Here is a 15,564-nt window from a genome sequence, read left to right on the forward strand (position 1 = left end):
TGCTTATACAAACTACTCCTAGCTTCTTACTTCTCCATGTTACCAAGTTTCCGCACACATAAATACAATAACCTAAGGTAAACTTTCTATCTGTATAGACATTCCATGACCAATCTTCATCAATAAATATAGCCACATTCTTGTACTAGTTTTATTTTTTCTCCAAAGAATAGGCCTTTTTTGAGGGTAGCTTTCAAATATCTCAGAATTCTATAGACGGTGTCAAGGTGTTTTTCATAAATTGTTGACAACGTTAACAGAGAAGGCAGTATCAGGCCAGGCCATGTATGCACCGAGTAAACCAATTCTCCAAGTAATCTTTAGTATCTTCCTATGTCAAGTGCGTCCCCTTTTTGCCAAAGTTTTTTATTTGAGTCTACATCCACTCATACCGGTTTCTCAAAATAAATCAAAAACATACTTCCGTTGGGATACTGCTCTTCCTCTCTTTAGAGACCCAAAGTTTTTTAATATCAAATATTGCTGGCAGGTTTTTCTTCCGTTTCTTCATTTCTGTCACATCATCTCCAGATGAAATATGCAGTTTTTTGCTGTGTTGAATTTTTTATGGTGTTGTAAGAGAGGTGTCTATGTAGGGTGAAAGCAGCCATGCGAAGTAAAGTTGTACATAACTAATTTTGCCTTGTTTTACACGTTCTTAATGCAGTATAGTCAAACGGATGATATTGTATTTTTTAAGGAAGTAAATTTGCAAATAGAAAGTTATAGTTTTATGAAAATGATATAGTTTTTATATTCCAGAATCATTGACTGTTTAGGATCATACTCATAAACTATTTGATGAGGTTGTCTTTGAGTAGAAAATGAATGATTCAAAGTTATAGTTTTTGAAAACCTTGTACAACTAATATTATTTTATAGATTACAAAGCACCTGACCAAGAAAAATTTGAATAAAGAAATGATTCTAATGGGACTGTCACAATATCTGAAGATACACAGTTGATTTATGAAATAAAAAACAGCCAGCAGAAAAAAAGTGAAATGTCTCAAAGAACATTAATTTTTTGAAATAATATTTTTAGAACTTTGATTTACCTGTGATTTTTTAGACTCTTGACGTTAAGAAGGAAATCTCAAATCATTATTAATAAGAAAGAGTGGTTTTTTTGTATCATAGTCTACTTGTTGATCATATAATGGGTTTCAGTTCAAATATGCTCTCTGTTCTGTTCATTTTGTTTTGCTATTTGTTACAAGTTAATATTGCCATAAACACCATCACATCATCCCAATTCATCAAGGACGCTGAAACTCTTATCTCCAAAGATGGTAACTTCACCTTTGGATTCTTTAGTCCTAAAAACTCTACAAATCGCTACGTTGGAATTTGGTGGAAGTCTCAGTCTACAATCATATGGGTGGCGAACAGAAACCAACCACTGAATGATTCTAATGGGACTGCGGCAATATCTGAAGATGGAAATCTTGTGGTATTAAACGGACAGAAGCAAGTCATTTGGACATCAAATGTCTCCAACATAGCAACCAATACAAGTTCTCAGTTTTCCGACTTTGGTAACCTTGTCCTTTTGGAGAGCACAACTGGAACCATTTTATGGCAGAGTATTCAGCAACCTTCAGATACGTTACTTCCTAGCATGAAACTATCAATCAACCAAAGAACAGGTAAGAATGTAAAACTCATATCATGGAAAAGCCCTTCGGACCCATATGTTGGCAACTTTTCTTGTAGGACAGTTGAACGCCTAAATATTATCGAAGTGTTTATTTGGAATGGAACTCAACCATATTGGCGCAGTGGTCCCTGGAATGGCGGGGTCTTCACTGGGGTACATACAATGACAGTTGCATATTTTTTTGGTTTTCGAGTAGGAGATGATGGAGCAGGGAATATTGACATATATTATACTTTACAAAATGATGATGAGTTTTTGATCTATCAGCTGACTTCACAAGGAAAATTAGATGAAACGCGGTGGGATGATGAGAAGAAAGAAATGAAAGTGACATGGACAACCCGAGAATCAGAGTGTGATGTTTATGGTATATGTGGGGCCTTTGCAAGCTGTAGTTCATTGAGCTCACCAATATGTAGCTGTTTGAGAGGATTTGTACCCAGAAACATAGAAGAATGGAGTAAACATAATTGGACCGGTGGGTGTGTTAGGAGGACACCTTTGGAGTGTGAAAGGGTCAACAATAAAACCACCAGTACAAAGGAAGATGGGTTTTTGAAATTGAAGATGGTTAAAGTTCCAGATTTTGCAGAAGGTGTAGCTGTTACACCAGAAATATGCAGAAGCTTATGTTTGCATAATTGCTCCTGCATTGCGTATTCTCATGATTCTGGGATTGGCTGTATGTCTTGGACTGGAAATCTACTTGACATACATCAACTCCAAAGTGGAGGACTCGATCTATATGTTCGTGTAGCCTACGCAGAACTTGGTATGTTCTAGCTGTTATTTGTTAAATCATTTGAAGCATAGCTCGTTAACTTGATTCTTACATTTTAGATTTATATCTTTCCTATATACAGATAGAGGGCGAATCAAGACGTCCATCATTATAAGTACAGTAATAATTGGAACTCTTATAATTGTCATATGTGCATATTTCTGCTGGAAGAGGACATCAAACCACCCAGGTATTACAAAATATCCATGTATTTAACTTTTGTCATCAAATTTACTTTATTTCTATTGACGAGGAACTAAGCTCAAATTATGTTATTTACTGCAGCTAAACTGTGGCACTTCATTAAATCTGCAAAGAAAAAGAACAACAAAGCTTTCCCAATATTCGATCAAGGTGGATCACCCGAAAATTATACTAGTGACAACGCAATTGGAGAAATGTCCCAAGTCAAACTACAAGAGCTATTAAAATTTGATTTTGAAAAACTTGCAGCCGCCACAAACAACTTTCACTTTTCCAACAAACTTGGACAGGGTGGTTTTGGTCCCGTATATAAGGTTCCTTAATTGAAACAAAGTTATAATATTTTATAACCATTGTCTATAGCTGTTGTAACATAATACAACTAAGTTTTCATCTCCGATTCTGAAACCATTCACTATAGTTATCTCTTTTCTTCCAGGGAAAACTGCAAGATGGTCAGGAAATAGCAGTTAAAAGACTTTCTAGAGCATCTGGACAAGGGTTGGAGGAATTCATGAATGAAGTAGTGGTTCTTTGTAAGCTTCAACACCGTAATCTTGTAAGGCTTCTTGGCTGCTGTATTGAAGGCGATGAGAAGATGTTGATGTATGAGTACATGCCAAACAAGAGTTTGGATGCATTCATCTTTGGTTAGTTCGTTGAAGCCCCCTTTAACACTTTTACTTATACAAATCCACACTTTCATCTTTGCTTTATTCTAGCTTGTATAATATATTTTTAAGAATAAAATATCGTTTCAATTCCGAGTTTTTTTGGAAACGAAATTTTTTGATGGATTCACTTTATATTTTAGTATTATGTTAAAAATGTTCTGTTTCTACCCTTACTTTTAGATCCCTCAAAGAATAAACTCCTAGATTGGAGAACACGACACAGCATAATAGAAGGAATAGCTCGAGGATTGCTGTATCTTCACCGAGATTCTAGGCTAAGAATTATTCATAGAGATTTGAAGGCAAGTAATGTCCTGTTAGATGAGGAGCTGAATCCAAAAATATCGGACTTTGGAATGGCTAGAATCTTTGGAGGCAGAGAACATCAGGCCAATACTAGCAGGATTGTTGGAACGTAGTAAGTTTGTCTACCTTATCCAACATTTTAGCAGTAACGATTGGAGAATAAACTTTTGTATTTTAATGCAGTGGCTATATGTCTCCTGAATATGCAATGCAAGGATTATTTTCAGAGAAATCAGATGTTTTTAGCTTTGGTGTTTTGATGCTAGAGATTGTTACCGGGAGAAGGAACTCAATTTTTTATGACTTTGAGAATTCTCTGACCCTTATAGGATTTGTAAGCCTCAACTAACCATTTTTGACTCAATTATGTCTTTTTTTATTTCGTCCCATTGTTTGATTTTTTTGTATTTTTTCTTCTCTCTCATTTAGGTCTGGATACAGTGGACAGATGACAATATTCTATCTCTAATAGATCAAGAAATATATGATCCTAGTAATCATAATTACATTTTGAGGTACATACATATAGGACTTTTGTGCGTTCAAGAACATGCTGTGGATAGGCCCGCTATGGCTGCAGTAATTTCTATGCTTAACAGTGAGGCTGCATTACTTCCTCCTCCTAGTAAACCTGCATTCATCCTGAGGCAAGATATGTTGAGTTCAAAGAGTTCCATTAACAATGTCAGTATTACACAAATCGGTGGCAGATAGCACACTAAGGGTTCTAAGATTTTTTTTTTATGTCAATTGATACATGGTTACTACTAGAAATTTGTTAATTGATATGAAAACTCTAGTATAATAAAAGATGCATAATGTATTTTCCTTGATTTCCTATTGTTTTATTGATACAAGTTTTGAATGTCTTCTGCCGCATACTACTTTCGTCGCGTATAGTTGTCTGTTGATAATAGTAAAGGGCCAACTTGCATGTTGACCATGAGTTTTTGAAAGTAAACAAAAACAATGAAATTGAATATTAATTAGTCTGGATTGTTTTGAACAAAAAGTATTAGTAATTCATTGTTGATGATGTAATTCGGTAGATTCGAAAACATATTACTTTGGACCTCCCTGTTCCTGTTTTAATACATAAACACAATAGACAACGAACAATGATAGATTAATACAATACTACACAAGGATAATTAAATACAATATTTTTATGTAATTTGATAATTATCCCCTAGCTGCCATATTTTGATTAGAAAAAAATATATTCATTTCATTTCACTGCATCTGCATAGCTTTAGACTCTTCCTTGTTCTATCAGATGAAATATGCAAATTTTTGCTGTGTTGAATTTTTGATGTTGTTGTAAGAGAGGTGTCCATGTAGGGAGAAGGTAGCCATGTAAAGTAGAGGTGTAGATAACTGATTTGTTTTAATGGTTTTTAATATGTGATTGCATTCACATATGTCAAGTTATCACCAGTGTCAACGTGTCCTTGTCAGTGTCGTGTTTGGTGTTCGTGTCATTGCTTCATAACAGGTGGTGCACTGACATACATCATCAAAAGTGGTGCACCCTAGTCTCCACCTATGCAGTGAGATGGTTTTCTGAAAATGATTCAGTTATTTTTTATAGTTTATGTTAGCGGCCAACACTCGAGGGGATTTAGTCCCACATTGGATAGAGAGGATTCTTGAGAAGAGTTTATAAAGAGGAGACACTCCTCGCCATACAAGCCGGTTTTATATGGATAAGTTAGGCCTCGTAATTCGTTACAGTTTATAGAACCGTTGACTTTTTATGAATAAACTGTTTTATATCAAACTAGATGAGGTTGTCTTTGAATGAAAAAATGAACGATTCAAGGTTATAGTTTTTAAAAACATTAGACAACTGATATTATTTTATTAATTACGTAGGAACCTGACTAAGTCAGATTTAAATAAAGAAATGATTCCATATATGTGAGAGGATACAAGTTGATTTAATGAAATAAAAAAGACAGTCAGCTGCTGTTCAAATCTGTTTTCTGTTTTATCCATTCTGTTTTGCAATTTGTTACACATGAGTATTGCCATAGACACTATAACATCTTCCCAATTCATCAAGGACCCTGAAACTCTAATCTCAAAAGATGGTAACTTCACCTTTGGATGCTTTAGTCCTATAAACTCTACAAATCGCTATGTTGGAATTTGGTGGAAGTCTCGCACTACAGTCGTATGGGTGGCTAACAAAAACCAATCACTGAATGATTCTAATGGGATTGTCACAATATCTGAAGATGGAAATCTTGTGGTATTAAATGGATAGAAACAAGTCATTTGGTCATCAAATGTTTCCAACATAGCAACAATTACAAGTTTTCAATTTTCAGACTTTGGTAACCTTGTCCTTTTGGAGAGCACAACTAGAAATATGTTATGGGAGAGTATTCAGCAACCTACTGCCTGGTATGAAACTTTCTATTGACAAAAGAACTAGAGATAAATTAATTCTCACTGTGACTCAAAATTTGATGGATGGAGAATATTGTTGCTAAAAATATAAAAGATTTGCTAAATATATTTTTGTATCGTATGAAGAACGATTTGATGCAAATATATTTTGAAAGGGAATATTATATTTTTGATGCAAATATTCTTTCACCGAAGGAGAAAAAAAAACGTATCTTCAGTGTGGTATTTGTTCCAAATTTACGAGTTATACTTTTACTAAAAATATGGACCTTGTATCAGGCTAAACTTTGAGAGAGATAGAGGGGGCTGAAACAAGGGTTTAGAATGGCAACAATAAAACTAGGGTTTGTATAGAGTTTGTCTCTTGGGAACAAACAGTAGGGTTTGAGGGTTGATTCACCTTGGGAAACACTATTAGGATTGAGTCTCTTGGTTACGGGAAGAGATTGGGGCTTTGGGTAGAAATAGGTGGGAGACTTATTCTTGTAACCCATTGATTTCTCTTTTGTAACGATACTCATCATATAGTGGATTGGAGGGCTGCTCTCTCCCCCAGACTAGGTCAATTTGGACCGAACTGGGTCAATAAATTCTTTTGTGTTCTTCTCCTCTTTGTGTTCTTCTCGCCGTTGTTTTCTACTTTTGGCTTGTATTTAATTGTTCCATACACTTTGTTTTGGTTGCTTGATTATCTCTTACTCCACACATCAAGTTGTTATTGGTGTGATTTTTCATCGAATTCACAACAATTGGCGCCCACCGTGGGGCAGGGTCAAAGGATAATTAAGTACCATGGGTTCAAAGTGGGATATTGAGAAGTTTACCAGAGATAACGATTTTGGGTTATGGAAGGTAAAGATGGAAGCAGTGTTAATACAACAAAAGTGTGAGAAAGCTTTGAAGGGTGAAGGTTCGTTACCGGTCACCATATCACGAGCGGAGAAGACCGAGATGGTGGACAAGGCCGGGAGTGCCATTGTCTTGTGACATCGATGTGGGCAAAGTCGGAATCTTTGTATATGACAAAGTCTTTGGCTCATCGACAAGTCCTAAAGCAACAACTTTACTCATTCAAGATGGTAAAGTCAAAGGCCTTCATGGAGCTGCTTGTGGAGTTCAACAAAATCATTGGTGATTTGGAGAACATTAAGTTGTGTCTTGAGGATGCGGGTGCTCTGATGGTGTGGTGTTGTTTGGAGGATGAAGAAGGTGATATGTCTCACCTTGGGAGTGATGCCTAGTGGAACGGTGGTCGTCTGGAGAGACGTTAAACACTCAACATCAGCCTGGAGAGGCGGTGGTAACAATACTCATGATCTACCTGTTGATGTGGAGTTTCAAGGTGGAAGACATAGTGAGATGTACGCATTTGCTAGTTGAGGTAGAGTACGCTCAGCGTGAGGTGGAGTTGAACACACCGGTAATGGTACGACTATGGAGAACCTTGGGTGCTATGCTCTATGGTGAGCAAGGGATTTCTTCATGAGGTTGAAGAATGTACAGCACGGCTTGCGGGATTACCCTAAAAGAAGGCCAAGAGTGATTGGATGCAAGGTGATCTTCAAGGAAGCGGGAGATGTTCTGCGTTGAAGATGTTATGGTGAATGCTTGTGGGACTACCTAAAACTCCTAGTGTAGTTGGACTGCAAGGACTCTTCGAGAAGACGGAAGACGTTCCGATGGCTGAAGAGGTTAAGGTGAATGCTTGTGGGACTACCTAAAACTCCTAGTGTAGTTGGACTGCAAGGACCTTCGAGAAGGCGGAAGACATTCCGAGGGCTGAAGGGGTTAAAAGATGTAAACTTGTGGAGCTACTTCATGTAGTGGGAAGCAAGGGAAAGAGCAGCATGGTAGTTGATGTTAAATTGGCATCATCACTAATTTAGAGTCAAGGTGGAGAATGTTGTAGTATGACTCAAAATTTGATGGATGGAGAATATTGTTGCTAAAAATATAAAAGATTTGCTAAATATATTTTTGTATCGTATGAAGAACGATTTGATGCAAATATATTTTGAAAGGGAATATTATATTTTTGATGCAAATATTCTTTCAGTGAAGGAGAAAAAAAAAACGTATCTTCAGTGTGGTATTTGTTCCAAATTTATGAGTTATACTTTTACTAAAAATATGGACCTTGTATTAGGCTAAACTTTGAGAGAGATAGAGGGGGCTCAAAACAAGGGTTTAGAATGGCAACAACAAAACTAAGGTTTGTATAGAGTTTGTCTCTTGGGAACAAACAGTAGGGTTTGAGGGTTGATTCACCTTGGGAAACACTATTAGGATTGAGTTTCTTGGTTACGGAAAGAGATTGGGGCTTTGGGTAGAATTAGGCGGGAGACTTATTCTTGTAACCCATTGATTTCTCTTTTGTAACGATACTCATCATATAGTGGATTGGAGGGCTGCTCTCTCCCCCAGAGTAGGTCAATTTGGACCAAACTGGGTCAACAAATTCTTTTGTGTTCTTCTCCTCTTTGTGTTCTTCTCGCCGTTGTTTTCTACTTTTGGCTTGTATTTAATTGTTCCATACACTTTGTTTTGGTTGCTTGATTATCTCTTGCTCCACACATCAAGTTGTTATTGGTGTGATTTTTCATCAAATTCACAACACTCACATCATGGAAAAACCTTCAGATGTAGTGTTTATTTTGAATGAAACTCGGCCGTACTGGCCCCTGGAATGGTGGAGGTTTTACAGGAATACTGACTACAACAAATGCACATTTTTACGGTTTTCAAGGTGGAAATGATAGAGAAGGGAATATAAATGTATATTTTATAATCCAAATTAACAAGGAATTTATTACCTATATCCTAGGATTGAGAGGAATTAAGTGCAAGTTACATGGACTAGTCGGGTTTCAGAGTGTGATGGTTATGGTATATGCGGGGTATTTGCAAGCTGTAGTTCACTAAGTTCACCAATTTGCACCTGTTTGAAAGAATTTGAACCCAAGTCGATACAAGAATGGAATAGAAACAATTGGACTGGTGGGTGTGTCAGGAGGACAGCTTTTCAGTGTTAAAGGGTCAACAATAAAACCACCAGTACAAAGGAAGATGGATTTTTGATATTGCAGATGGTTAAAGTTCCTGAATTTGCAGAAGGTGTAGCTGTTGCACCAGACATATGCAGAAGCTTATGCTTGTAGAATTGCTCATGCGTTGCGAATTCTCATGATGCTGGAATTGGTTGTATGTCTTGGACTAGGAATCTAATTGATATACAACTAGAAAGTGGAGGACTTGATCTATATGTTCGAGTAGCCCATGCAGAACCTGGTATGCTCTAAATGTAGTTTGCTATAGCATTTGAAACATAATTCATTAACTTGGTTTGAATTGAATTTCTTATCTTTTCAACTTAAATTTTCCCTATTTACAGATAGAGGGAGAAACAAAACAATCATCATTACAATAGAAGTGATAGTAGGAACTCTCGTAATTGTCCTTTGTGCATATATCATGTGGAGAAGGACTTCAAAAAACTCAGGTAATATACCAGAGATGAGCTCAAATTATGTTTTTCACTTGATTTAATAAAGCTTTTCTACTATTTAATAAAGGTGGAAATCAATAAAATATCTAACCTTCCGTAGCAAGTCAAACTGGTGTTGCGTTGGTACATGGCATCTAAAGTGGTGCTCCCTAATCTCCACCTATTCGGTGACCTGGTCTTATGAGAATGATACAGTTTTTTTAGATTTTAGAATCACTGACTTTTTAAAAATATACTGATAAACTATTTAATGTTATTAGTCTAAAAAATGAATGATTCAAAGTTATAGAAAGAATTAGACAACTTTTATTATCTTATCAATTTCCTGAGACACAGTCAAATGTGAATACAGAAATGAAAAAGACAGTCCAAGTTGATTTCATGAAATAAAAAACACAGTCAGGGAAATGTCTTAAAAAACTTTTATTATTGAAATGATAAAGAGATCTTCAGAACCATGCATTACTTGTGATTTTTGAGACCATTGACTTTAAAAAGAAAGTCTCGAATCTTTATGAGTACAGTTACTGTTGGAGGATCACAGTGTAACTGTTGATCATATACTACGATCATCTGACTAATGGGTTTCAGCAGCTGTTCAAATCTGTTCTTTGTTTTGTTCATTCTGTTTTCCTATTTGTTACGTGTTAGTATCGGTATAGACACCATCACATCATCCCAATTCATCAAGGACCCTGAAACTCTACTTTCCAAAGATGGTTCCTATGCCTTTGGATTCTTTAGCCCTGAAAATTCTACAAATCGCTACGTTGGAATTTGGTGGAATTCTCGTTCTACAGTCGTATGGGTGGCTAACAGAAACCAACCACTGAATGATTCTAATGGGATTGTCACAATATCCGAAGATGGAAATATTGAGGTATTAAATGGACAGAAACGAGTCATTTGGTCATCAAATGTTTCCAACATAGCAACAAATACAAGTTCTCAGTTTTCAGACTATGGCAACCTTGTCCTTTTGGAGAACGCAACTGGAAACGTATTATGGCAGAGTATTCAACAACCTACAGATACATTACTGTCTGGTATGAAACTTTCTATCAACAAAAGAACAGGTGAAAAATCAAAACTAACATCATGGAAAAGCCCTTCTGATCCATCTGTCGGGATTTTTTCTTCTAGTAGTGTTGAACGCGGAAATATACTTGAAGTGTTTATTTGGAATGAAACTCGACCATACTGGCGCAGCGGTCCCTGGAATGGCGGGGTCTTTACAGGGATAGATACTATGACAACTGCATATTTTAATGGTTTTCAAGGTGGAGATGACGGACAAGGGAATATAAATATATATTTTACGATGCCAAATAATGAGGTGTTCTTGATCTATAACCTGAATTCACAAGGAAAATTAGAAGAAATGCGGTGGAATGACGAGAAGAAAGAAGTGGAAGTTAAATTCACTAGCCAGAAATCGGAGTGTGATGTTTATGGTATTTGCGGGGCATTTGCAATTTGTAATTCATTGAGCACGCCAATTTGCAGCTGTTTGAAAGGGTTTGATCCAATCAACATACAGGAATGGAATAGAAACAATTGGACTAGTGGGTGTGTTAGGAGAAGATCTTTGCAGTGTGAAAGGGTCAACAATAAAACCACAAGTACAAAAGAAGATGGGTTTTTGAAATTGCAGATGGTTAAAGTTCCCGATTTTGCAGAAGGTGTAGCTGTTACACCAGATATATGCAGAAGCTTATGCTTGGAGAATTGCTCTTGCACTGCATACTCCAACGATGCTGGGATTGGCTGCATGTCTTGGACTGGGAATTTACTTGACATACAACAACTCGAAAGTGGAGGACTTGATCTATATTTTCGCGTACCTGAGACAGAGCTTGGTATGCATGCGCTAGGTGTTGTTTATTAACTTTATTCCATCTCTTTGGTTTTGATTGACTTTGCTATCTTTCAAATTTAAATTTTCCTATTTACAGATAAAGGGACAAAAAAAACAATCATCATTACGATTATAGTGATACTAGGCACTCTCTTAATCGTCATTTGTGGTTATATCATGTGGAGAAGGATTTCAAAAAACTCAGGTAAGATTATACCATCTGTGGATTCAACTGTAGTTATATAACTATAACTTTCTAACTAATTAATAAAGATGGAAAATCAGAAGAAAATAATAGTGATGATGCAATTGGAGGATTTTCCCAAGTTAAACTACAGGAGCTGTTAGTATTTGATTTCGGAAAGCTTGCAACTGCCACAAACAACTTCCACTTGTCCAACAAACTTGGCGAGGGTGGTTTCGGTCCAGTATACAAGGTATCGTAAATACAGCTAAGCTTTTTCATGTACGATTCTGAAACCATTTTCCATAGTTGTCTCTTATAATTTTCTTCCAGGGAAAACTGCAAGATGGTCAGGAAATAGCAGTTAAAAGACTTTCTAGAGCGTCTGGACAAGGGTTGGAGGAATTCATGAATGAAGTAGTGGTCCTTTGTAAGCTTCAACACCGTAATCTTGTAAGACTTCTTGGATGCTGTACTGATGGTGATGAAAAGATGTTGATGTATGAGTACATGCCTAACAAAAGTTTAGATGCATTTATCTTTGGTTAGTTTTTTGAAACACTAGCGATTTCTCATTTATAATTCCATATTTTCATGTTTCTCTTTTTCTTTTGAACTGGTATAAGATATTTAAGCATAAGGAATTGTTTGACAGCAGTGAGTTTTTTTATAGCATGCTAATGAGTGATTTTTATTACTAATCTTATATTTTAGATCCATCAAAAAGTAAACTCCTAGATTGGAGGACAAGGTATAACATTATAGAAGGAATTGCTCGAGGATTGTTGTATCTTCACAGAGATTCGAGACTAAGAATTATACACAGAGATTTGAAGACAAGTAATATCTTGTTAGATGAGGAGCTGAATCCAAAAATTTCCGACTTTGGTATGGCTAGAATCTTTGGAGGGAGAGAAAATCAGGCCAATACTACCAGGGTTGTCGGAACTTAGTAAGTCTGATCTTCCTTGCCCGATACTAATATACTATTGTATAAATACTTGGGGAATAAACTTTTATACTTAAATGCAGTGGCTATATGTCTCCTGAATACGCAATGCGAGGACTTTTTTCAGAGAAATCAGATGTTTTTAGCTTTGGTGTATTGATTCTAGAGATCGTTAGTGGGAGAAGAAACTCAAGCTTTTATGACAATGAGCATGCACCGAGTCTTCTAGGATTTGTAAGACTTAACAGTTCGATTTTGACTTAATAACACTCTCTTTTTTTGCTTATTGCTGCTGATGCAACTTACAAATATCTGAAACTTGATTTTTTTCTTTTCATTTAGGTCTGGATACAATGGAGGGAAGAAAATATGTTATCTTTAATAGATCCAGAAATATATGATCATAGTCATCACACCAATATATTGAGATGCATACATATAGGACTGTTATGTGTACAAGAATCAGCTGTAGATAGACCTACTATGGCGACAGTAATTTCTATGCTTATCAGTGAGGATGCATTTCTTCCTCCTCCAAGTCAACCAGCATTCATCCTGAGGCAGAATACGTTGAATTCAACGCAGCCTGAAGAAAATCAAGGTGTTTTTTCCTCTAATACTGTCAGTATTACAGATATGTGTGGCAGATAACAAACCTAGAGACTCTAAGAAAGGATTTTGAGGTCGTGGCCAATACTAGAGTTTTTGTTAATTAACATAATTTTGAGAAAAGAAAACTCTGGTGTAATGGAAGACATATATGTGGCTCTTTATCTGTGCAGGAGCTTGTGAAAGACATACATACGATGACTACGTTGAAAATTCCGGTGACATAATTGTTATTACAAATATCCATTGCCTTTATCATTGTTTAAGTTATTTACCTAGTTATTGCATGTAAAGGCAGAATCTTGTAGATTCTATGGCTGCCATATTCTACAGTATAAATAAAAATGCATTTGATATCATTTTTACATTCTTTTAATTATAAATATCTGGTTGTAACATATATATGTAAAATCAAAAGTTTGCAGGAGAAAATTTTGTGTGGACTGTGGAGACTAAGTGAGCATTTGAGAGGTTATTGACACCAAAAATTGGCTGAACTATATGGTCAAATCTCGTATGTTCTTTGTTTGCATTTTTCGTATCTGTTTTCTTTCAAACTGGGGACGCCTTTCTAATAAAGTGTTTATATTATGAAAAATTAGCGAAAAAGGATGAAAATGAATTTTAAACTTGCTGGTTGAAATCTTGGTGAGCAGAGGAGGAACATTGCCGAAATCAGTGTTTTTATGGCTATTATTTTTATTGATTTTCTCGTTTTGACTACGTATGCAGCATAGCCATAGGTTCATTGGTTTTATGAAATTTATAGGCTAAAGAAAGTAATCTCACAGAAGCAGTAATTCAAAAAGCAAATTTAATGGAAATATGTCAAACAGAAAAATAGTTATATGAGCATATATTGATATCAAAATACGAAGATCCACATTTTGATATATTGAAAGAGCTCAGAAATTTGCAAAAGACATGTAGATTAGTACTTCTGCGGAATTATATACATGTCAACCACGATTTTTAAGATGGTATCAGAGCCTCTTCAAGATCCATTGGATGGGTCATCTGCTATCAGGTTTCCGCTATCGGGCCACCCACCATTTATGTCCACGAACCAAGCCAGTGTTGTTCGTAAAGGCTCTGTTAAGAGTCCCACATTGGTCAGACAATCTCCTACCCGATGTGGGACTCTTAACACACTCCCTCACGCTCAGGACTGAACATCTGAAGCGCGGACATAAATGGTGGGTAGCTCGACAACGGAAACCTAGTATCAGGTGGCCAACGGATCATGGAGGAGGCTATGATAGCATATTAGAAATCATGGTTAGGCCTAACACAACCCCACAAAATAAGTTTGTGAGGTGAGGATTGCCCCCACTTATAAACACATTATTGGAACATCTCCTATCCAATGTGGGACTCTGAACCAACTATGATTTTTGAATTCCTTACATTCATATCCAAAATCACCAGAAGTCATTGCATGAACAAACTCCATTTTCGAACATGTGCCATCTTTTCCCCCTGCCGTTCATGTGGAGTTTTCTTCCCACGATTTTGGACACCATCTTCATTGTATTGCGGCAATCAGGGCAAAGCTTATTATTATTATTTTTTTATTATATTTAATCGGAATGTAAGCTGGAGTTGAGAGAAGTTGTTCAGCAAGACCAAGGTGTTCAATATGAGTAAAGAGCTTATCTTCTTTTTCTTCGTCTTCAATGTCATAACATCGGTGCAGATTATTAGGGCATGTTTGATTACAGTTTTTAAAAACAGTTTTTTAAAAATTTAAAAACTTGTTTGAATTGATTGTTTTGCAAAATAGTTTTTGAAAACTATTTTCACTTTTCCTGTTTTTAAAAACCAAAAACAAGGAAAAACCAAAGTGATTCAAACAGGCCCTAAGTACGTATCTTCGTCTCGGGATTTATGCTCATCAGGCGTGGGATTGAAGTGAACCCTGATAAGTGTCAAGCCATCGTCAACATGCGAAGCCCCACCTGCATCAAGGAAGTACAACAGTTGACCGGACTCCTAGCAAGTGGTGTAGCCAGAACCCTAGGTGAGGGGGTTCAAACTTTTGAGTGTTCAAACATTTGGATACCTAAATGTGTACTTAAGTGTCGTATTGAATTTCGATGTATCGAAATTGCAAATACATTCACGTGTGTCTCTTTTATTAGTTTTTATCCTTGAATTTATTTTTAGATCATCAATTTAACACTCATGTTTTTTCATTGTTGAGTATAGTACATAAATTAGGTGTGTTGCAGTGCGGTTTGGTTTGGTTTGACTTTTAAAATAAAATCCGAACCAAACCAAACCAATGTGGTTTGAGTTGGATTGGTTTTTTTCGAGGCAATGCAATTTTTTATTTCCAACTTGAAAATCGAGTTAAAAAGTAAAAACACAACATATTTTCAACAATGTTTTCAACAATATTTTTAATTTCAACCAACAT

At 36.2% G+C, this 15,564-nt stretch overlaps 1 protein-coding gene across 1 annotated transcript; it reads left to right on the forward strand.

The window, feature by feature from the left end:
- Positions 1-683: 683 nt before the first annotated feature.
- Positions 684-13,512, forward strand: LOC25498365 (uncharacterized). Its single transcript, XM_024770908.2, has 17 exons — positions 684-2,432; positions 2,524-2,631; positions 2,727-2,959; positions 3,085-3,295; positions 3,500-3,737; positions 3,809-3,959; positions 4,055-4,338; positions 5,651-5,879; positions 9,199-9,328; positions 9,432-9,539; positions 10,124-11,419; positions 11,501-11,608; positions 11,677-11,840; positions 11,921-12,131; positions 12,302-12,539; positions 12,620-12,770; positions 12,879-13,512. Exons 1-17 carry the CDS (start codon positions 1,160-1,162, stop codon positions 13,185-13,187), a joined length of 5,442 nt encoding a protein of 1,813 aa, XP_024626676.1. The 5' UTR covers positions 684-1,159; the 3' UTR covers positions 13,188-13,512.
- Positions 13,513-15,564: the final 2,052 nt, after the last annotated feature.

Source organism: Medicago truncatula, chromosome 7, assembly GCF_003473485.1.
Source record: "Medicago truncatula cultivar Jemalong A17 chromosome 7, MtrunA17r5.0-ANR, whole genome shotgun sequence".
NCBI classification, from domain to species: domain Eukaryota; kingdom Viridiplantae; phylum Streptophyta; class Magnoliopsida; order Fabales; family Fabaceae; genus Medicago; species Medicago truncatula.